This window comes from Lethenteron reissneri, chromosome 16, assembly GCF_015708825.2.
Source record: "Lethenteron reissneri isolate LAM-NWPU_2019-01 chromosome 16, ASM1570882v1, whole genome shotgun sequence".
NCBI classification, from domain to species: Eukaryota; Metazoa; Chordata; class Hyperoartia; order Petromyzontiformes; family Petromyzontidae; genus Lethenteron; species Lethenteron reissneri.
In genome coordinates this window covers 1,261,512-1,285,560 of record NC_083794.1, presented here as the reverse complement: position 1 = coordinate 1,285,560, position 24,049 = coordinate 1,261,512, and the positions used below count along the sequence as shown (strand labels likewise).

At 50.7% G+C, this 24,049-nt stretch overlaps 1 protein-coding gene across 3 annotated transcripts; it reads right to left on the bottom strand.

Annotated features, from left to right (window-relative positions):
• Positions 1–242: 242 nt before the first annotated feature.
• On the bottom strand, positions 243–12,436 carry FGL1 (fibrinogen like 1). Of its 3 annotated transcripts, XM_061552164.1 has the most exons (9): positions 12,282–12,436; positions 10,344–10,437; positions 9,517–9,601; positions 8,036–8,237; positions 6,810–6,969; positions 5,481–5,578; positions 4,698–4,786; positions 3,676–3,869; positions 243–1,683 (listed from the first exon to the last, which is right to left on the bottom strand). In XM_061552164.1, the coding sequence occupies exons 3-9, from the start codon at positions 9,586–9,588 to the stop codon at positions 1,518–1,520; spliced, it is 981 nt and encodes a 326-aa protein (XP_061408148.1). In that variant the 5' UTR covers positions 9,589–9,601; positions 10,344–10,437; positions 12,282–12,436; the 3' UTR covers positions 243–1,517. The 3 variants fall into 3 exon arrangements, with proteins under 3 accessions (XP_061408148.1, XP_061408147.1, XP_061408149.1); XM_061552163.1 differs by lacking the exon at positions 10,344–10,437; XM_061552165.1 differs by lacking the exon at positions 10,344–10,437 and having other exon boundaries at positions 8,036–8,234.
• Between the last annotated feature and the right edge of the window lie 11,613 nt (positions 12,437–24,049).

Below are 24,049 nucleotides of genomic sequence, written 5' to 3'. Positions count from 1 at the left end.
AATCGAACTAAATATGAAGAAGTATCACACTTTTTATAAATTGGTTGCCCACGTCGAGAGTCCAATGCAAACTTCATGTTAATTTCTGAGCAAAAATGCATCTACTTAATCAAGAAAATGCCCTAAAAATATATACTTGAGTTAAAAGTCATACCCACCTGCTAAATGAAGGTTCTTCCATACTGAATGAAATATAAGCACTGTATAAAGCTGGTGGGGTTACATAAACAACATTATACAAATCGACATCGATTGCAATTTATTCGTGGATCACTTTTCACAGAGGCTGCAGATGCTTCAGGCATGGGAATCAAACGTGCATGTTTCAAGCGAGCGTGGTGGCCAACAGGATTGTCACACAGGTCACAACGCCCAAAAAGAGCACAGCAAGACGGTGTCGATTCAGCCTGCAGCAACCCATGGTCTAGGGCAGGGGTCGGCAACCTACGGCTCCGGAGCCGCATGCGGCTCTTTACGGGCTGCTTCTTGACGATGAGTACGTATGTACTCAGATGCATTGCGGCTCTTGAAATACTGAATTTTGTACCGAATTGGAAAGAAATGGCTCTTCTTGTTATTTTGGTTGCCGACCCCTGGTCTAGGGCGTCCAACCTGAAAACAGACCACAAGCTGTAGGCACTGGAGCCCATCGCAGATCAGTGGTCCTCAATGCAGTGCCTATAAATGCGGATGGCATCTCGGAAACCCTCGGTTCTTACCTTGGAATCCAAAAGAGGGGGGGCCGTGGAATTCAGGTGATGGCAGCTAATCCTGTCCACAGCCACCTCCACTCAACGAAGCGACTGGAGGAATCTGATGAGCTATGAAGCTCTTTTTCACATGTCCAGTAGGGGCGGGTCAGAAGCGGCTGTTGGTGTTGCCCCCTTAGCAACAAAGAGCTCTAGTTTAGTTCGAGGCATTAAGAGATCTAACAGCCAAGCTCATTAAAAAAATCATCGTCCCACACCGTAGGCCACGCAGGGCTGGTACAAGTGTGTGTGGGCCAAACCCTGGGCCACGGTGATGGGACTCATTCAGGAATTCTTTGATTCTGCTGCCCCTTTAGTTCCGCTCGTACGCACAGGGCACATGAACACACGGGCCACAGCACTGCTGAGGCACATTTGCCACCATTTCAAGGCCTTGCCAACCAGTTGGGCATCATGTGCTTACATGATTGAGTTTGATTAAGTTATTGGCAGTATCTAGTCAGGGCATGTGTTGTTTGCTGGTCGATTTGGTACAGTATATACAGTGTAATAACTAAAAATCAAAAAAAGACTTAAACTGTATTTCTGCAATTGCTCTTGGAAAATCACATTACATGAGGGTCTCGTTTTCCCCCAAGGCCGGTATATTTTCCGCAATAATTTCGAACCACAAAAAAAAACCGATTTGAGAGCCAACCTCTTTTCAGACAAAACGGCGAATTTTCAAGAAGCCACCACCGATGAGGCCGATGAGGCGCTCCCATCGTCTCCGCGGGCCCTCGGTGGGCAATGCGATGACGGCCAGCCCTAGGTGGCCTCCGCTGGCTGGAAGGCGGCCGGGCGGACCTTCATGCGCGCGGCGCGGTACGAGTACCACCAGCCACGCCACGTGTACCACACGATGCCATTGTCCGTGCCCGCCGAGTAGGGCCCTCCGAGGTGGTACACGCCGTTCAAATTCGCTCCGTGGCATCTGGAGGAGAGAGAGAGAAGCGGCGGGTTTTCGAGATGCCGTCGCCCACCTGCCCATCCGATTCTAGTCATGGCAAGAGCAGAGGGCAGAGGAGCGTCACCGCAACAAGCAGAGCGCACGGGGCAGCCAAAACGTAGCAAGTTGGCACAGTGGAGGTGACACTTCACATGATAGCCTCGAGGTGCACCGTGCCTGACACAAGCACCCTGGTGACATCATCGCCATTTAGTGACGAATAGCGGTTGTTGTCATGCTATAAAACTTACGGTACCTAAATCGTACTTTTAAAAAATCCTACCTTCAGTAAACCCACCTGATAGGCTTGAATTAAACTAAACATAAACTATTTTTTATTCTACCAGGTAGGGCCCACTGAGCTATATAGCTCTTTGTCAGAAGTGACCTGGGCACAAATGATAGCTCAACGAAGTAGCTTATCACGTGGAAATGTATAGCAGCCAAATACGCTAAACGCGTGAAGTTTTTACATGTGGACGGCAAAAACCGGGGGACCCGGAGAAAAACCCATGCGACCACGGAGAGAACAGGCAAACTCCAAATGTACACGTGTTAGGGTCGAGATGGAACCCACGACCTCCTGTATAACAGGCGATGGAATTAACATCTCGCCACTGCAACAGCGGAGGACAGAGGAGCGATGTTCATGGCAACGAGCAGAGCGCCGGGCGGCTTAAACGACGCAAGTTGACACACTGGAGGTGACTGGTGGTGCATCTGCCAGATATCTCAGTTAACCCATAACGCCTGTGCCTGTCCCGTGACCTGCGGGCGTGCATTCGACACTTCACATCAAGGTGCATCTAGCCTGGCACAACCACCCTGGTGACATCACAGCCATTGAGTGACGAACGGCGGTTGTTGCTGTCATGTTATTGAACTTACGGTATCTAAGTCGCACTCTCCTGAAAAGCCTGAATGAATGTGTCAACAGAATCAACACAACTCCCCCAACTCTGAACTGTCCACTGCACAGTCCAGTATTATGATTCTGCTAATGAATCTCAATATTTCCTGCAGAAGGCCCTGTCAATCATAAAAGCTGAGATTTTCCTTTGCTCTGAGTTTCAGTAAAATTCGCTTATTTTCAATAAACTTGTTTGTGATTGTGCAAGTTTATCGAAGAAGCAGCGCTATACTTTAAAACGGGCCTGACACGCTCGGTGGGACATTTAAAATGGGACCCTACATTTCTCAAAATGATGGGATTCACACGTGTTGATGGGTGAGCGTAAATTGTAGAAACACCTCCGCATGCTGGGTTATATGCTTTGGCAACGTTCAATTGTGCATTTGTTTTCCTTGCCCGAATTATAAATAAGTGTGCCCATTTCACATTGCTTCTCAGCGTACGTATGTGTGTTGAACTTATTTCACACTTTACGTGGCCAACCATGCTAATCGGAGGTGCGGGGGAAGGACAACAAACTCAACACAACTCGGAGGCGCGAGGAGGAACCACGGACAAGTTGAACCAGTGCCAACAACTGCCCAAATTCTGCGGTCCTCTATATATTAAGGTGTTATCGGTGTTATGTGGGAGGAAACCGGAACACCTGAAAGAAACCACGCGTGCAGTGGGAAACACGATCCCGTACATATGTAACAAGTAGAGTTTATTGCTGTGCTGGCGTCTTCTGGCAAGCCAGAGAAATAGGACCTTGACGCCTATGGCATCCACACTATGGCATCCTCTCGCTGCTGGTTCCAGTGCTGCTGGACGACAGGCCACGGGCATAGCCACCTTGCGCCCGGTCAAAATCCACGCAAAAAGATACTGCGCGGAGGCCACGTGGCCGTGTCCCGTTACGCGAAGCCCTACGAAAATGTGATGAATCGCGCATCGCGGTGCAGCGCGCGTTCGCGTTTCGCGGGGGGAGAGTTTCGAGTTCTTCTGTTCGGGGCAGCTGCTCGGAGGCACGCGTGCCAGACATGCGTGCCAGACGTGCGTGCGTTGCTGCTCGCGCGGCGCACCTGTTGAACCACCAGCCGGCCGTGTCCTCGCGGGCGCACTGCCCCTCCTCGTAGCGGTCGCTGTCGCGGTCGCGCGTACTGAAGGACATCCCGTTGAGGTCGGCCCACCAGCGCGTCTCGGGGTGGAAGCCGCCCGACAGAGCGTCCCCTGCCGTGCCGCCGCTGTAGGCGCCAAACGTCAGCTGGTATTTTGCCTGCAGACAGAGGGGGGAGGGGGGGGCTTGGCTCAACATGACGTACGCCTTCAAATCACGTGCACTGGGCCAGTCATACCCGAATAAAGTTTCGGCATTCATTTCCATCAAGGCTACGCAGAAACTTCCAATCAAAGAAAATACTCTGCGGTGCTGGAGGAGATTTGTCTGCGATTCCTCTACGATAACCCCGGGTATGCCGCTGCTGCTGGAGTGCAGGAGCACCCACAGGACTAGAACGTGCCCAACACCCACACACTGCTGATCGATCTCATTTATTGAGGTAATTTGAATAACTGTCTCAAGTGCGGTGAGCTGATGAGTCTGGTTACCAATGATTGCAACAACAAAAACATTCGTGACATTAAATTTGGCTCTGCACTTAATTTGCCAAAATTCCAGCTTCCCGCCGACAGCACGATCGTGGTCAAATTTGGGGGGGAAATTACACGGAACTAAAACATCTCCTAACATAGCACTGTCATGGAAATGTTGTTCATGGTGATCACCAATGTGCACGACTCCGGTAACTCGGTGATGCTGTGATGGTGAGCGAGTGACTGTGACGCACGCTGCCACTCACAGCAGTTTGTGTCCGCACCCAGATGGGCGATTGAGTAACAAATTACTGGTCTATGTTATCCTTTCATCAGCAGCATTTTTAAAAGAAAGACATTTTCGAAAGCAAACATCCACAGATATGGCTAAAACTTGAAGAGGAACAAAACATGTACGCACGTCACAAACTGCCAACAAATGAATGCTCACAAATGCTTTGGACAGTGGTTACGACGACGCGGCGTTTTGTGCTCCTCCGGTCGGACCTACTTTCTCATCTGCGACCTGGAACTTCTGGTACTGAGCGTCGCGCTGCTCGCCGTCCCAGTCGGTGAGGTCCACCTTCAGGATGTAGTCACCTGCAGGGCAGCACAGCAGCGCTCAGCCCTTGCCCGCTCCCAGCCCCAGGCACACGCGGCAGACAGCCCAGCGGCAAGCCCGCACGAGGAGGCCCGAGACAAAGTGAGATGGGCGCATTCGTGTCCCCGTGAAGCCCGTGGCCTCGTCCTGTCTAGTTTCCCCGCCACTCGCTGTCCACGTGCTCACCCCTTCCCTCTATCCGACCCCTGGAGGGGACGCCTTCACAGGACATACATCGAGACGTGTCTGACGGGGGTGGTGGTTTGGAAGTGATGTTTTAAAAAAAACTTCATTCTCCGAGGTCACTTGCAGAGATCTCAGAGGTAGCTCTTTGACATCCGCTGCCGTGGTCCGCTTGCTAACACAGCTCTGTGTGAGCTCGGAATGGCAACCTGCATTTCGTGGCATGCGACATCAAGAAACTCAATTGGGATCAAAATTGGGGAAACAGTTACAATTGACAATCTGGGGTCAGATTAGTCTGTGCCTAATATTTGATGGTAGTTGTAAAACTAACGATGGCTCCTATAATGCTACAACTGTGGGGTTTACCTGGTTCAATGCCCATGACACAAGCTGCCAGTGAGATATGACATTGATAGGGCTTCTTAAGCTTGTGTACAATATATCTGCCAGGGAACAATGAATAACGTGACCAGCAGGGCACTATCAGTGCTTGGAGCGATCACCTACCTTGAATGGTGAGTTGGTGTATTTTTTCATTGCCCAGCCAATATTCGCTGTTGTCAGTCTTGAAGTTCCCAAATCCATCCTTGTATTCCTTCCATGCTCTACAATGAAAAGCAACAGAAGCGGTTACGTGTATATGTTGTATGAATGTGTTGAACTTTTTTCGCACCGTACATAGCCAGCCGCGCTAATCGGAGGTGTGGGGGGGAATGATAACAAACTAAATACAAACAGAAATTCTAAACAAATTCTTTTCAATTCATATTTAAAGTGCACAGCTCCAGTGGCTTCTGAATATCGGAAGGAAGAACGTTCCAGACGGCCGCAGAAGCGCATCTGAAAGCGCCACGCGGTGACCGTCTTTGTATCTCATGAAACATGAACGTGCACTGTAACCATGGCACAGTATGTGAACTTAGTGGCCGCGCGCCGTGGCTCTGACTCGTACTTTGAGCGCGCTGCGATAAAAAGAACGGTGACCCGAGTTCGATTCCCGATCACGGCTAACGTCAGTGTCGAGTGATATTGGAACTGCTGCTCGACTCCCCCTTTACCAACCCGCAACCACCATGGCTGACAATGTGTGGCAAGACCATCCAGCAGTGAGTTGACAACGGATTGAAAGCTGTTCTTATGATTCGTGTCTTATTTTAAAAAAAAAGAACATTACATACGCTTTGCTGTGTAGATGCTGGCTGTCACCATAGCCATGATGAATTTACACCGCTAATGATGCAGCACATCAACACTCAATTGGCCATGGAGAATACTTTGGCTCTCATCATTATGACTGTCATTGTTACCTTGGTGGCATTTTCAGTGATGACCTCTTGACCTTAACATGGTCGTTATTATTATTGCCGACATGGAACCAGGGAGGAGGCGAGTTGGCGTGGCAAGCTCAAATGTGATTACCCTTCCAGGTTCTGACAAAGTAAACTAAAAAAACTAAATAATATTTTTTATATGACCAGGTAAGGCCCTCTGAGCTATGTCGCTCTTTGTCAGAAGCGACCTGGCCACAAATGATAGCCCAACGAAGCGGCTTGTCGCGTGGACATTTATTGCAGACAAATACTCTTCAACTCGTGACGTCGAATCTAAATGTGGAGGGTAAACACCGGAGGACCCGGAGAAAAATCCACGCGGCCACTGGGAGAGAGAACGTGCAAACTCCGAATACACAGCAGCAGGCGTGAGGGTCGGGATCGAACCCACAACCTCTTGTGTACCAGGCGAGGGAGTCAACATCTCGCCATCCGCGGCGCCGGTGTCTCTACGCGGCGAGTGTGGCCGCTGTGCCCGTCCCGGCGCGAGCGCGCCGGGAGCCACCTGTTGAAGTCCACGGCGCCGTCGGTTCGACGCTGGAGCACGGTCCAGCCGCCCCCGTCGGACATGTCGCAGTAAGCGGTGAAGGCGTCCGGCGCGCTGCGCGGGCGCACGCGGTAGTAGCCGCTCCGCACGCGGCCCGCGTTGAACGCCTCCGCGCAGTCTGCGGCACGACAAGCACGGGCCCCTCGCGCTCTCAGCCGCGCTCACCACCACCACGACCACCACCACGACACCAACGCCCTGTCTGGCTCGTTCAATTAGCGCTGCAACGATTATTCAATTAGCTTACGAGTCCCCCCCCCCCTCTTCCCCCCGCTCCCTCCACTTTCTTAAGTTATTCTTTTTTCACCTTCCCATATAAGAGGACAACGCGCTGCCCGCTCTCGGGGTCCCCACTCAGTGGGGCGGCAGCGAGCTCAATCTCCCCCCTTCTCTAAACTCGGGTGCACAGCGTTGGCGACTCGCGGAGTTTCTGTCTCGCCCCTCGCCACGTCGCGGCTTGTGCTCTGTGCCGGGCTCCTTACTGAAGTAAAATGTACAATTTGTGTTGTAAGTTGCTCACAAGTAATCACATAGCACTTGAGTGCAATGTCCACTCAAGTTTGATCCGCGTGTTATTACGTTGCTGGTTCTATCCTTGCGTGCGGCAGGAATACGTGCCAATGTCGAGGTCTGCTGGCGACCACAAGAGGGCTTCAGCAGAGAGAGACTTGGTGCCGTTTCGCTGCTCCTCCTCCTCCATTGAAGGAGCGCGGCCACAGTGGTTTAGAAAATGGTGCACAGTTTGAGTTGCGTGGCCACAATCGCACGATTGTGTCTTGAGTGTTTAACTTTCTACGTGTGAGAGACTGAGGGCCATGGTTTACGTGCGATTTGGCATGAGGGTGTTTGACCTCACTCTGAACGCACACCCTCGTGATGGCTGCGGCACCACTTTGGCATTCTCACAACTTCACTCAAAAACAATCGTGGCCGAGCACAAGGGCACACGTCACCACGTGCGGAATTTTCTGAAAACTTTTTTCATTCAAGCGAATTCTCCAAATTTGCCAATGGTACCAGCACGCAAAGCGTCACAAACACCAGCGCGTGAAGCGGTCACCGCCACCCTTCACTCGAGGGGGCACAATAAATGATCCGTGGTGCTTTGACTCCCAAGCCACTGTGACGATCGCAGAGGAGGAGGGGAGTGGGGTGTGGCGGGCAGGCGGGCGGGCGGTACGCACCGGCGTACTCCCCCTGGGAGCCGAAAGCGGGCGCCGACCGCGGCGGCGGCTGTGGTGGCGCCGTCCTGGCGGCGCGCTCCTGCAGCAGGGCGCGCGCGCGGGCGTGCGCCTCCCCGAGCGCGCGCTCCAGCGCCGTCACCTGCCCGCGGAGCCGCCGCACCTCGGAGTCGTCGCACGGCCCCGGCTCCCACTCGCCGCCCTCCTCGGCACACAAAGACAAAGATCCCCCGTGTCGCCTTTAAAGACTGTTGGGTCAAGTGCTGTCAGCGAGCAGCAGCTATGAAGGCTACCGGCACTGTGGCACACGAGGGGGTGGGTGGCCAGCACCACGCCCGGCGGCCTTTGTCTCCCCAGTGACGATGTTTACACACTTCGCCAGGTACTGCTCACTTGATACTGAGTCGGCCTAGGGGAGGCCCAGGACCGGTTCAGATAATGGCACCGGTGTTGCCGTGAGCGGGAAACGAACTGCGGTCACCGGGTTCGTAGCGCAGCAGCGCGCTAACCGCTGCACCACCGCTCACGACCAGCGACACTTACGCGCGGAGTTGGAAAAAACGCGTCGGCGGCGACGATTCTTGAGCGTCGTCAGAAAACCGCGACGGCATCGCACCCTTGGCGGTGGTGGAGGAGGGTGGAGCGATTCTCGCACGTTGCGTGGCGAGTGCTCCAGATTGGACCGAGTCCCACGGGGTCGTTGGCTCGCTCCGTACGCGCGTGGCGAGCGTGCCGGCAATCGGTGCGCACCTTCTGTAGCCACTGATCGGCCGTGAGGTTTTTCAGGGAGATGGGCCGACATTGTTTTTTTAAAAATGAATTTTATTAAATCACTTTTGTGGAATTTCCAGCTTAATGCCGAAATTTTGCTAAAATGTAAAAAACAAATAGTTTCCTTAAATGTGGCTGTTTTCCCAGTGACGATTCATAGATATGGGGTTTCTGCTAATATGTCCATGTGTGTTGGTTCTATGGCATATGCTTTTAGCAGCATTTATGCAGTTTCAGTATTAATATTCAATGCAGGTATGACATCCCCCTGCCATTTAGCTGAATATTAAACTAAAAAGTATTTTAGTTGCTCCGAAAAGGTGGTATGTACTTGGGCACATTATATTACCCACAACTACAATGGATGGCATAACTGCTGATGGGTTTGATGGGTATGGTTAACATCCTATAAAAACGAAGCATATTAGACTGCGAACCCTACGTTAATGTGTAATGCTGAACTTCCTTCGCACCGTACATAGCCAATAGTGCCAATTGCAGGTGCGGGGAAGGACAACAAACTAAACACAAAAAGTAGTCCTTAACGAATGAGTAATAGAGACGTTCCTGGCAGTATGGCACGGCCAAATTCCAAATTATGCTCAAGACTCGACTTTCAATTTGGATTACCACGTCTGCTTAAACTTCTCGATTCAAAGGGGGCATCAGAGCATGTTGGTGAGCCTGCCCTGTGCTGCAGTCGTCATGGTTACCGTGTGAAGATGCTGTCCACGTGACACAGCGATCAGCACCAGCAGCAGCGACATCGACCGCAGGCCGGTCATGTCTCTGGGTGCCCTGCATGCGACCACACATCGTCGCTCGATCATATTCCCTCAGTACGGCAAGACGGTCGAAGGCCACCCACGAGGCTTGCACGAGGGCATTGTGATGACGTCTCACATTCCATTGTGACATCACTGTGCTGACAGTGTTCGTTGCACGTGGTGCATCTCCGCGCCTGTGGACCAGAGTCCCCTCTGTAACACGGTCAGCACTGACAGCGTGTGGCGATGCTGCGGAAGTGGCCTGGAAAAGAGCCGTTTCGATGCTGCGACTCACCACGGAGGTCGGCCGAGTGTGTCGATTGATTTGATTGGCACTCACAATGACGCATTTGTAAGCTAGACTGCCGAGACCCTCTTCCGCAACTACATCGCATCTCCACTCGGCTTCTGCAAATCTCTACGGCCTCCCAAAATTCCTCACTTTCTACCAGATCATTAAAAAACGTCACCGCCACACCCGTCATCCGCACCCATGAGCACATCACTCCAACAGTCCAATCCCTCCCACCGGCTCCCGTATCGCATCCATGACAAGATTGATCTCAGTCTTCAAGATCCTCCCAGGACTGGCGCCTGCCTGGCATCTCCCTCTGCGCCCCCTGCCGAGGTTCTATCCACTCCACCAAACAGGTGTGGACAGTACGCACGTTGAACTTCTTGCGCGCCGTATGTAGCCAACCGTGCTCATCGGAGGCGCGGGGGGAAGGACAACCAAGGCCTTCTGTGAAAGCCTCCAGTGAACCTGCACTCACTGGGAGGTCACGCTTCCGCTGCTGCCGGCGTCGGTGGGAACTCTCAAGGCTCGAGGCCTTCCTCGTTTCCTCCGCCTGCCTGCGACCTCCTTGTCTATGTTCATGAATACAGTACAGCGGTTATATACAGCACGTGCCTAATTGTTACCCCAGATGGACATGTCCCACTAGTTTGTGTAACACATTGTGATGCGATTGCATTGAGACCACCGTGTAAATAACGCATTGTACACTTTTGCTTTGCTTGAAAGTTTAAGGTTGTGGTCAATGTGCTCGCCATGTTTCTCCCGACACGCCCGGTGGTGGAGAGTGGACCTTGTGGGCCTCTTGCGGGAGCTCCGCTTAAACTTAAACTATTTATTTTTTTACATTGGAAATAAACTCCCCCCCCCCCCCAGATAAGGCCCACTGAGCTATGGTAGCTCTTTTTCAAAAGCGACCTTGCTATCACAAATGATAGCTCAACGAAGTGGCTTATCACGTGGAATTTTATAAGCAGCGGCCAAATACTCTGAACGCGTGTTTCTAAATGTCGAGGGGAAAACCGGAGGACCCGGAGAACAACCAACGCGGCCACGGGGAGTGTGACTCGCACACTCCAAGTATACAGCAGGCAGCGTCAGGGTCGGGATTTAACCCACGATCTCCTGTAGACCAGGCGAGGTAGTCAACATCTCATCACCGTGGCACCCTGTTGAGCTTATGAAGCCTTTCCTCTGTACACCCGGTCAGGATGCACCCACAAGCCAAACCTCCATCAACGGTCTGTGCTCAAATGTAACAATATGGCATTCTGAATAAAATGTACGTGACCCTGAATGCCGAGGTCAACCTTTAAACGAAACATTTTATTTTAGTAAACATAAAAATCTCAAGCTCTCTGTAAGATAATGTTTATGAATCTCAACCATCAGTTCTCTGCTGAGCACTAACATCAGTCTTTACCAGCGAGATATATGAACGACTGTATTACAAGTACAAGCAGGGGCTGCCCTAGACTAGCTGCCAACATCTGACGCCCGAGGCGAACCACGCAATAGGCGCCCCCACCAGCAAACCCCGAGGGCAGATCTCGGCTGAGGTTTTTTGGTAAACTGGGAAACATTGTGCCCCTATTTTTCCTTTCATTTTTTTTAAGTATATATTGTCTAAAACAGAGGCATGATTATTCGGTTTGTCCGTCCGTCCCTCTGTCCAACCAATACATTCTCAGAAATGTTAAGAAATGAATTATAATTAATAGTCCTTCTGTACGCGCACGATAATTTAAATAATTACATCTTGGTTATTTTTATTTTTATTTGTTTCTATATTTCCACCTAACTTGGTGCCCTCGGCGACCACCTAAACAGTCCGCCTGCACGGACGAGCCGCGCCTGTGCACAAGATAATCCAGCACGGCACTCAGCCGGGCACGCAGCCGGCATCATAACGCACAGCAATCCTATTGCTCTACAATCCTATTGCTCTACAATCCTATTGCTCGACATGCTTTTAGTGTTTGCATAATGGAAATGTTTTTCCGAGTCCTCTTCACGTTGCAACCCAAGTGCGATATTTTATTGAAGAGTTATATAAGCTCCATAAGAGAGGTTTTCTTTTTTGGGTTCGATCGTGTAAATATAAATGTGTTAAACCCACCACCACCCGACACAACCGATTAGTAAGGTTAGTCACTTAAACAAATTTGTTAGTAGTTCAGCACACCGGTGTGTTGGAGAGTAACCCACAACATGTACCATTCTAGTACCGTGACAACAACCAGCATCATCAGGCGACCGCCAGAATTCGTGGAGAATCCCTCCGGTTTCGCGAAAGCCGACACGTGTTCAACGCTGTAAGCTGTCTGTCCGTAGTCCCTCCAAATGCGTGAATTCTCAAAGAACGTCTCAGCCCCACAGCGATCGTGAGCGGCTATGGGGCCGCCGTGGGCTGTACCTCACGCAGCGGGGTGCGACTTCTGCTGAGCTGGAGGAAGAGGAGCAGCGCCCCGACAGATGCTCTCCGATGTGACCACAATCGCCCGAATAAACAGCGAGGCCCAGATCTCCCCCCCAGAGCAGCGTTAATAAAAACGTGTTTGGCGCCGCCAATCACTCGGCCAATGCGAACATTTCCACCGGACCACCCAGCCTCCCCCCCACTCCCCTGGTGATGAAACGCATTCACTACTCCTCTCTCGCTCTCTGGACACCAGGAATACAAAATGATTCGTGATGGAAACGTAAGAATAGGTTTTACTCTTTTCTGGCAATAAAAACAGGTGTTCAAACACCAAATAGATCCCTTTTGCAAACTTAAACGTTGTTCATGAAAATCATGGACAGAAAATAAGTGTTTTTTTAATTTTCATCGGGGTAGCTTCCCGTAACTTAATTTTGAAATTAAACATCACGAGCAAAATATGAATCCATGTCCGAAACTAAAAGGTACAATACACGTCATTATTAAATCTTGACTTAAAGCTTTCGTGACTGCAGGAATTCATGTTATAATAGGGGTTTTCCCCTTTTTTCTGGCAACAAAACTGCCAGAAAAAAAGTGGAAAAGCCCTATTATTATATTTTGGTACTGGCAAAGGAGGTCCCATGATGTAGATGCTCACCCCGAGCCCTCATTACTCTGATAATGCATTTTCTTTGAGCTGTACGCCTTTTGGCGTCCTCTGGTCTAGCACCAATTGAGACGAGGCTCAAAAGAAAGCCGTCTCTGGTGTGGACCAATCAGTTTCAAGGACAATGCATATATTATCAGTGTGTTTTTTGTTTGCATTTTGACCACAAGTATTGTGGTTAATGCACACATGATTCCTTGTAAAAATGTTTCAGTTTTGTTGCCAGAAAAAGGGGAAACCCCTATTATTAGGAATTCATATTCTTGGGTCTTTCGGTAAAGTCACGTCGTCACGTAGATAGGTTCAAAGAAAATAACACATTTTCTTTGACTTACCGAAAGACCCAAGAACATGGACGTCATTATTGTCCGTATCAACCCGCGTTTGCATCACAGCCCCGCGGCCCACGTGGAGGAGCATCGTGGGCCATCAACACTCTGAGAGCCACTGCCGAAGAGCGTCACCCCCTGTGCTCTTCATCGGTCACCAGACGAGTCGTTCCGTTGTCGTGGGGAAGAGTGATTTTGGACATCAAAGTCACAGCGATGTTGACGCTCCCAGTTGTTGTTGGCTGTTGGAGTTGGATATCCCTTGCTTTGAACGGTACCTTTGTGAAACCCATTTGAAAAGCAACGTCTGTTGCTTTGATTGTAACGTCAATCAACCTTGCTGCTTGCTCGCGCCGAGCAGCAATAGACGATTCCACCCCAGACATACAAACAAAGATCCCCCGTATAGCCTTAACAGACTGCAGGGGCAAGTGCTGTTAGCGAGCATCTATAAAGGCCGGAACGGTACACGAGGGGGTGGGTGGCCAGCACCACGCCCGACCGCCTTTGTCTCCCTAGTGGCAATGTTTACACACCGCACCAGGTACTCATTTGAGGCTGAGTCGACCTAGGGGAGGCCCAGGACCGGTTCAGATAATCTCACTGATGTTGGCCGTGAGCGGGAATCGAACCCGTGTCGCCGGGTTCATAGCGCAGCACGCTAACCGCTACACTATCACTCGACACACACACACAGACACACACACAGACGGTTCTACCCTAGAGACACACACTGATCTGTGTGTGCGTGATCTGTGTGTGTGAATTATCTGTGTGTGTGAATGATTTGTGTGTAAATTATCTGTGTGTGAGTGTGATCTGTGTGTGTGTGATCTGTGTGTGTGTGATCTGTGTGTGTGTGATCTGTGTGTGAGTGAATGATCTGTGTGTGTGTGATCTGTGTGGATGATCTGTGTGTGTGTGATATGTGTGTGTGTGATATGTGTGTATGTGATATGTGTGTGTGATCTGTGTGTGAGTGAATGATCTGTGTGTGTGTGATCTGTGTGTGTGTGATCTGTGTGTGTGTGTGATCTGTGTGTGTGTGTGTGTCAACGGTGTGTGTGTGTGTATGTGAATGATTTGTGTGTGTTTTGTTTTCCGACTGAAGCCGGCTCGTCGCCATCGATGAGATGTTGCACAATTCTCTCCCCATTCCCTCTCCAAGCGGGTCTCGTCAGTCTCCATTCCTATGGTCACACTACATTGTTGACATAATTATAACTTTAAGTGCAATTTAACTTGTTATATTCACGTGTAATATACCTTTACATTGAATCTCTATTCATGTTTATGTTTTATAAACGATTGTGTTTTTAAACTTGTTCTTGGTTCTTTCGGTAAAGTTACGTGACTTTACCGAAAGAACCAAGAAGATGAATCCCTGCAGTCACGAAAGCTTTAAATCGAAATTTTTAAACTTGCTCTTAATATAACCTTACAGGCTTTTGCCCGTGCAAAATAAGCAACGTGGTGCCATGCTTTTCAATGGGTTCAGTTAATCTCCTGGTTAAATAAAGGCTGCTGCTGCTGCTGCGGTTGTTGCAGCATTCCGCACACAGTGCAAGGCCTTGTGGCTGCTGGCAGAGATGACACGCGATGCACAAAGTCAGTGATGGTGCTAAAAGCCACGAGAGAGAGCGAGAAGGATCCTTAGCCATTGTGTCCTGAACACAGCAAGGCCAGATGCCACCCTCTGTCCGCTTGGGAACCGGTTTAGCCGCGACCCATTTCGGAGCAGGTGCAACTTCAACAAACTCAGAAGGAATGTAGCTGCCCCCCCCCCCCCCCAGTTCTGTCAACATTGCGAGCACAGACAGAAAAATCCACATTTGTAAACAGCAGTGACAAAATACAACCTCGCCAGTGCACTGGTGGAAAAATTGGCTTTTTAAATTGAGGGAAATGCATATAAATGTCACGTAAGTAAAAATGTGGAGAATGACCATTAAAATAATGGTGACCATTAAAATAATGGTCATTCTTCCGCAAGTGAAAACAGAACGAAGTGCTTTGCCAGTCGTGTTTACCAGTGGAATGTTGAATCTCGCAGCGGATTCCATTCTCTGTTTACGTTGAGGGGAGAGAGGGGGGAAAAATGTTCGCAAACAGAGAAATGTCAGCGAATTTCAAAGAATGACCATGTTTACCCTGCACGGGAAACAACTCATTAACCCGCCGGTTTCGGGGGCCCTCCTGGGCTTGCAGCTCCCCCGAGGAGCGAATCAATGGGCGAGCCGCCACCAAACAACCATGGAGGAGGAGGCAACTGCAGGCAGTGCCGGATTATCGCAGTAGCACAAGTAGCTACATCATATGTAGTAGTAACTACACATGTAGTAGCTACACATGTAGTAGCTACGGGCCCCACACTTTCAAGGGCCCCGCACTAAATGCTTTCAAGCTATCAATTCCGTTTCGGTGATTCTGCACTTGCTCTATTACTATAGTACTATACCGCCTTTAACGTTTATGAACGACTGGGTGTTTAAGATAAGCGATTTGTCGCATTATCTGGCTGTTAAAATTTTGTGTTTTAATTTTTTTTTTATTTAGGGCCCCTTTATAACATCACATGCTACAGGCCCCGCACTAGCTCGTCCTGCACCGGCTGCGGTGCAGCCCAAATCGCGGACGACGAACGTCACCTCGGCGCCTTCGTCGGCAGACGACCGCGCACGCCGAGAGCTCAACAACGGCACGGGCAGGAATCCTCCTCCTGCTCCCTTGGTGCGTTCCCTTGAATTAAGACGCCCTGCGGAGAAGATGTGTTGCCTGAAACGTTACGTAGATTTGTGTTTCTTTCGTGCAACTGCAATCCAGTTCTAAGCAGTGGTCTAGCGGTGGTGGTGGTGGCAGCCCACGAGTAGAAGAATGGGGTTGTTGCACATCTGCGTGTACTGTAGAGTACACTTCATTGGTACCGCAGTCACAGTTCTGTGCGTGAGGGTTCAATGCCACAACAGACTCCAGGCCCAGTGTGCACTCGGCATTCATGCTTGAGTGTCTCAAGCAAGGCCGTAGCCATGGAGTCAACATTGGGGGGGGACCAAATCTTCCAGGGGGTCTGGAGGGTCCTCCCCCCATAAAGAAAGTCTAAATTTGAAAACACATTTCCTGCCACTTCCTGCCAAAAATATAAAACAAATGCACGAACACGTAGGATGGACTTTTTATTTATTTTTTTACAATAATGTCTAATAGTGTATTGTATTACATCGCTTTGTTTTGTCTTTTTTTTACCTTTTCTTGTTTCATTGTATGTTAATGGCAGAGATAAGGGATTCATAAAGTACGACCATAACCGCAACCATAGAAACAGAAATCTATTTTATAGCAATATATTGGGGGGGGGGGGGACATTTTGAGCATATTTGAATATTTGGGGGGAATGTGTCCACCCCCAATATATATGATAATTACGGCCTTGGTCTCAAGCATGTTTCTCCCAGGCCACTGTCAAGAAACACCGAACCCAATGAATCAAAGAGTGCATCAGAAATGCTTGCGCAGATTGATTCTACGCACGCAAGGACATGCGAGCCCACAATCATACTGCTTGCTGACCGAAGCTAAATCCTATATTGGACTGAATGTCTGTTTCCTCTAAATCATTTACCTGGATGTCTCTCTTATGTACATACTAGCTTATTTACCCGGCATTGCCCAGGCCCAATAAAATATTTCGAAACTACTCTTACAAATTTAACAGCAGTGCGTACTGACTGTGGTGGTACCTGCTATGATTACAGCAGTGCATACTGACTGTGGTGGTACCTGCTATGATCACAGCAGTACATAGCGACTGTGTTGAACGTCTTCCGCACCGTCCGTAGCCCACCGCGCTAATCAGAGGTGCGGGGAAAGGACAACAAACTAAACACAAAAAGCAGTTCTAAAGAAATTCATTTTTCATATGAATTTAAAAGCGCATAGCTCCAATGGCCTCCTAGTATGGTAAGGAAGAGCCCTCCAGAAGGCCCCAGAAGTGCACCTGGAATCGCGCGATGCGGTGACCGTCCTTGTTCGATGGCCGCTGCTGCGAGGATGACCGGAGTTCGTGTGATGATGGTTTATGCTCCTTGACGAGATCAGCAAGGTATTGTGGTTCATTTGTGGCAAGCACTTTGTGTGTGATGGGCGCGACCTTATAACCGGGAGCCCATGCAGCTCGGCAAGCACTGGACGGACGCACTCGGATCTTGCACGACAGGTCACGGACACGTGCCAGAGGGCTTTGTACGCGCTGCAGCTCGGCACTGGTTTGTGTTTTTTTGCCAGACGTCGAGCGTTGGGGCTCACAGTCAAACGCTTCCGATTAAAAAATCCTCAGTCGTTGGGCTACTCGGCCTGTCATCTCTCCGGGGTCAATAAAATGAAGACCCCTTTGGGGAAAGTCAACATGCAGTGATTGAATTGTGAATGGACGTCAACCCAATTTAACACGCAGGCTTTCGCGACCAACAGATTTGTCCTCATAAAGACGTCACCCCGCAAATGCAATGGGGGCTTTGAACTGCTGTCCCAGGCGACAGTGAGAGTTGTGGAGAAATCCTCCTGTTCCGGTGTCAAATAGAGGGGTAAATGTGATGTCGTCACTTGTGAGCCAATAGCTGCGAAGACGAGAGGGTGGCATGAGGGTTTCAACAACAGCTCTGGCTATCGCCTGATGAGGCTGGTTGTAATTGTAAACGTCGTACCCGAATTGTAAATGTCGTGGATTTACCCTCCAACACACCGGTGTTGCTGTCCTAGTGCCGAATTGTCACGTTTTGTTCACGTGACAGACCCTGGTTGTAATTGGCTGTCTCTGGTGGTGGCGGGTTTAACGAGAAGTTTATATTTACGCGATCTAACCCCCAAAAAAAAACTCTATTATGGATAACATCGATCGCGAAAGCCTCCTACTACTACTACGAGGCGTTAAACTAATGTCACAGAGGTGACCACCAATGCTGCCCTGAGCAGGATGAGTCCTATTTGCACGTTCCCCACGTGTGAATATATTCTCACCACACGCTCGATAACGATGACGGCGGCGATCTCTCTGCTTCGGAGATGACTGCGTGTGCAGTGGGGTCAGTGCGTCGAGGGAGCCGGTGGGATTGCTGGAAAGTGGCTTCGCTCTGCTCTGGATCCGCATCTGTCTCCCTGCTTCACATGCAGGGCACTCACTACTCTGTGTTTATACCACGCGACGAACGCAGAGAAAGAGCCACAACTACTCTCTGGCCTTACACCTTGCCTGACTCTCTCTCTCTCTCTGCTGCCCATCAGCCGGTCACGTTCGCCCAAATGTAAGTGATGGCGGTCGAAGACGTGAATTTCTCAGGAGCCGTTGATGGTTTTGTATAATGCACGAAGATGAGTGGGTTTTTGTTCACGTTTTTGCACTACGGCTGAGCGCTTTGCACCACAGCAAAGGGGCCGTCCATAAATGACGTCACGCGATTTCGGATGATTTTTGACCCCCCCCCCCTCGTCACACGACGTCACAAAAAGTCAGACCCCCCCCCTCAAATATGACGTCACAAACCTCTGCCCCCGCCCCCCAAAACCATATTTTCATTTTGAAAATAAAACATGCTTCAAATCGCTTGAAACTGTTGTCATTGTAGTGCGTATTTAATGTGGCGCTGCACTCTGATGTTGTAGGAGAAAACATTTATAAAAAAAAGTATATTTAATTAAGTAGAATGTGTTGTTTATATTTATTTAAAGTGGCGCATTTTGATGTGACGTCACATTTCTCAACCCCCCCCCCCTCGTCACACATCATCACAAATGTATGACCCCCCCCCCTAGGTGCGTGACGTCATTTATGGACGGCCCCAAAGATCTCGGCGCATAGCTGACTTGTTTAACACACACCACAGTTATTGCCTGCAGGTAAAAGCCACGGCACTTACAATTACGACATTTGCGACTGAACTTTCAACACTAGGTCTGTCATGAATCTACAGGGTGAGTGATGCACCTGTTTCTGAAACCAAACTCATGTTCAGGGCACAGGTCTCGCGGTGGCGAGATGCTAACTAGCTCACCTGGTATACAGTAAGTTGTGGGTTCGATCCCGATCCTGACGGCCATATATTTGGGGTTTGCATGTCTCTCTCTCTCTCTCTCCCCGTGGTCGCGTGGACTTTTTTTCTCCAGGTCCTCCGGTTTCTTCCCCTCCACATTTAGAATCAACATCACGCGTTTAGGGTATATTTGGCTGCTGTAAATTTCCACATGATGATGATAAACTCCTTCGTTGGGCAATATCACATGGCCAGGTCGCGTCTGAAATAGAGCTACATAGCTCAGTGCGCCTTACCTGGTTAACGTATCAAAAATATGTATATAATAATTTTAAAATATATATAATAATTTTAAAATATATATAACAGTTACAAATATAAATAGTTTGGGACGTGGCCCCAACACGCGCCGCCCGTCGCAGCTCTCGCGGTCGCAGTGACAGCTGATGGCCGCCTGGGGGCGGTGTCGCCGCAGCCACGCGGGGAAGGGACTGAACCCCCTCCTCGCCTCGTGTCACGAGGCCGTTATAATTATTATATATATTGGGGGGGGGGGGGGGGGGGGTGTGTATTCAAATATGCTCAAAATGTCCCCCCCAATATATTGCTATAAAATAGATGTATGTGTATATGATTGTGGTTATGGTTGTACTTTATTCATCCCTAATCTCTGCCATTACATGCAATGAAACAAGAAAAGATAGAAAAAATAAAAACAGCGCAATGTAATACAATACATTATTAGACATTGTTGTAAAAAATAAATAAAAAGTCCATCCCTTGTGTTAGTGAACTTTTTAATATTTTAGGCGGGAAATTCGTTTTCAAATTTCGATTTTTTTTTTCTGGGGGTGACCCCCGGACCCACTGGAAGATTTGGTCCCCCCCAATGTTTACTCCATGGCTACGGCTTTGACGTACCATCTCAACCTTCTCTCAGCCCCGTGCCATCTCAACATTCTCTCTGCCACGTGCCATCTCAACCTTCTCTCAGCCACGTACCATCTCAACCTTCTCTCAGCCCCGTGCCATCTCAACATTCTCTCTGCCACGTGCCATCTCAATCTTCTCTCAGCCCCGTGCCATCTCAACCTTCTCTCAGCCACGTGCCATCTCAATCTTCTCTCAGCCACGTGCCATCTCAATCTTCTCTCAGCCCCGTGCCATCTCAACCTTCTCTCAGCCCCGTGCCATCTCAACCTTCTCTCAGCCCCGTGCCATCTCAACCTTCTCTCAGCCACGTGCCATCTCAACCTTCTCTCAGCCGCGTGCCATCTCAACCTTCTCTCAGCCCCGTGCCATCTCAACCTTCTCTCAGCCCCGTGCCATCTCAACATTCTCTCAGCCCCGTGCCATCTCAACCTTCTCTCAGCCACGTGCCATCTCAACATTCTCTCAGCCCCGTGCCATCTCAACCTTCTCTCAGCCCCGTGCCATCTCAACCTTCTCTCAGCCCCGTGCCATCTCAACCTTCTCTCAGCCCCGTGCCATCTCAACCTTCTCTCAGCCACGTGCCATTTCAACATTCTCTCAGCCCCGTGCCATCTCAACCTTCTCTCAGCCACGTACCATCTCAACCTTCTCTCAGCCCCGTGCCATCTCAACCTTCTCTCAGCCACGTACCATCTCAATCTTCTCTCAGCCCCGTGCCATCTCAACCTTCTCTCAGCCACGTACCATCTCAATCTTATCTCAGCCACGTGCCATCTCCACCTTCTCTCAGCCACGTGCCATCTCAACCTTCTCTCAGCCACGTGCCATCTCAACCTTCTCTCAGCCACGTGCCATCTCAACCTTCTCTCAGCCACGTGCCATCTCAACCTTCTCTCAGCCACGTGCCATCTCAACCTTTTCTCAGCCGCGTGCCATCTCAACCTTCTCTCAGCCACGTGCCATCTCAACCTTCTCACAGCCCCGTGCCATCTCAACATTCTCTCAGCCACGTGCCATCTCAACCTTCTCCCAGCCACGTGCCATGTCAACCTTCTCACAGCCCCGTGCCATCTCAACCTTCTCTCAGCCACGTGCCATCTCAACCTTCTCTCAGCCACGTGCCATCTCAACCTTCTCACAGCCCCGTGCCATCTCAACCTTCTCTCAGCCACGTGCCATCTCAACCTTCTCTCAGGCACGTGCCATCTCAACCTTCTCACAGCCCCGTGCCAACTCAACCTTCTCTCAGCCACGTGCCATCTCAACCTTCTCTCAGCCACGTGCCATCTCAACCTTCTCTCAGCCCCGTGCCATCTCAACATTCTCTCAGCCCCGTGCCATCTCAACCTTCTCTCAGCCACGTGCCATCTCAACATTCTCTCAGCCCCGTGCCATCTCAACCTTCTCTCAGCCCCGTGCCATCTCAACCTTCTCTCAGCCCCGTGCCATCTCAACCTTCTCTCAGCCCCGTGCCATCTCAACCTTCTCTCAGCCACGTGCCATCTCAACCTTCTCACAGCCCCGTGCCATCTCAACCTTCTCTCAGCCACGTGCCATCTCAACCTTCTCTCAGCCACGTGCCATCTCAACCTTCTCTCAGCCACGTGCCATCTCAACCTTCTCTCAGCCCCGTGCCATCTCAACCTTCTCTCAGTCCCGTGCCATCTCAACCTTCTCTCAGCCCCGTGCCATCTCAACCTTCTCTCAGCCCCGTGCCATCTCAACCTTCTCTCAGCCACGTGCCATCTCAACCTTCTCACAGCCCCGTGCCATCTCAACCTTCTCTCAGCCACGTGCCATCTCAACCTTCTCTCAGCCACGTGCCATCTCAACCTTCTCTCAGCCACGTGCCATCTCAACCTTCTCTCAGCCACGTGCCATCTCAACCTTCTCTCAGCCCCGTGCCATCTCAACCTTCTCACAGCCCCGTGCCATCCCAACCTTCTCTCAGCCACGTACCATCTCAATCTTCTCTCAGCCCCGTGCCATCTCAACCTTCTCTCAGCCACGTACCATCTCAATCTTCTCTCAGCCCCGTGCCATCTCAACCTTCTCTCAGCCACGTACCATCTCAATCTTATCTCAGCCACGTGCCATCTCCACCTTCTCTCAGCCACGTGCCATCTCAACCTTCTCTCAGCCACGTGCCATCTCAACCTTCTCTCAGCCACGTGCCATCTCAACCTTCTCTCAGCCACGTGCCATCTCAACCTTCTCTCAGCCACGTGCCATCTCAACCTTTTCTCAGCCGCGTGCCATCTCAACCTTCTCTCAGCCACGTGCCATCTCAACCTTCTCTCAGCCACGTGCCATCTCAACCTTCTCACAGCCCCGTGCCATCTCAACCTTCTCTCAGCCACGTGCCATCTCAACCTTCTCTCAGCCACGTGCCATCTCAACCTTCTCACAGCCCCGTGCCATCTCAACCTTCTCTCAGCCACGTGCCATCTCAACCTTCTCTCAGCCACGTGCCATCTCAACCTTCTCTCAGCCACGTGCCATCTCAACCTTCTCTCAGCCCCGTGCCATCTCAACCTTCTCTCAGCCACGTGCCATCTCAACCTTCTCACAGCCCCGTGCCATCTCAACCTTCTCTCAGCCACGTGCCATCTCAACCTTCTCTCAGCCACGTGCCATCTCAACCTTCTCTCAGCCACGTGCCATCTCAACCTTCTCTCAGCCCCGTGCCATCTCAACCTTCTCTCAGCCACGTGCCATCTCAACCTTCTCTCAGCCCCGTGCCATCTCAACCTTCTCACAGCCCCGTGCCATCCCAACCTTCTCTCAGCCACGTGCCATCTCAACCTTCTCTCAGCCACGTGCCATCTCAACCTTTTCTCAGCCGCGTGCCATCTCAACCTTCTCTCAGCCACGTGCCATCTCAACATTCTCTCAGCCCCGTGCCATCTCAACCTTCTCACAGCCCCGTGCCATCTCAACCTTCTCTCAGCCCCGTGCCATCTCAACCTTCTCTCAGCCCCGTGCCATCTCCACCTTCTCTCAGCCCCGTGCCATCTCAACCTTCTCTCAGCCACGTGCCATCTCAACCTTCTCTCAGCCGCGTGCCATCTCAACCTTCTCTCAGCCCCGTGCCATCTCAACCTTCTCTCAGCCCCGTGCCATCTCAACCTTCTCACAGCCCCGTGCCATCTCAACATTCTCTCAGCCCCGTGCCATCTCAACCTTCTCTCAGCCCCGTGCCATCTCAACCTTCTCTCAGCCCCGTGCCATCTCAACCTTCTCACAGCCCCGTGCCATCCCAACCTTCTCTCAGCCCCGTGCCATCTCAACCTTCTCACAGCCCCGTGCCATCTCAACCTTCTCACAGCCCCGTGCCATCCCAACCTTCTCTCAGCCACGTGCCATCTCAACCTTCTCTCAGCCACGTGCCATCTCAACCTTTTCTCAGCCGCGTGCCATCTCAACCTTCTCTCAGCCACGTGCCATCTCAACATTCTCTCTGCCCCGTGCCATCTCAACCTTCTCACAGCCCCGTGCCATCTCAACCTTCTCTCAGCCCCGTGCCATCTCAACCTTCTCTCAGCCACGTGCCATCTCAACCTTCTCTCAGCCGCGTGCCATCTCAACCTTCTCTCAGCCCCGTGCCATCTCAACATTCTCTCAGCCCCGTGCCATCTCAACCTTCTCTCAGCCACGTGCCATCTCAACCTTCTCTCAGCCCCGTGCCATCTCAACCTTCTCACAGCGCTGGTGGAGAAGCGGCATCTTGTTGCCTTGGCAAGATCCGTCCTCACCTGTGATTGCTTTAGATAGTAAATGCAAAGCGAGCCACAGGACTGCATCGTT

Coding starts and splice junctions, on each gene's coding strand:
- FGL1 (XM_061552164.1), bottom strand. CDS start 9,588: ATGACCGGCCTGCGGTCGATGTCGCTGCTGCTGGTGCTGATCGCTGTG. Junction 8,238..9,516: donor GTGGACAGCATCTTCACACG/GTAACCATGACG, acceptor TTGTGTGCCGAG/GAGGGCGGCGAGTGGGAGCC. Junction 1,684..3,675: donor GCCGGCTGGTGGTTCAACAG/GTGCGCCGCGCG, acceptor TCTCTCCTCCAG/ATGCCACGGAGCGAATTTGA.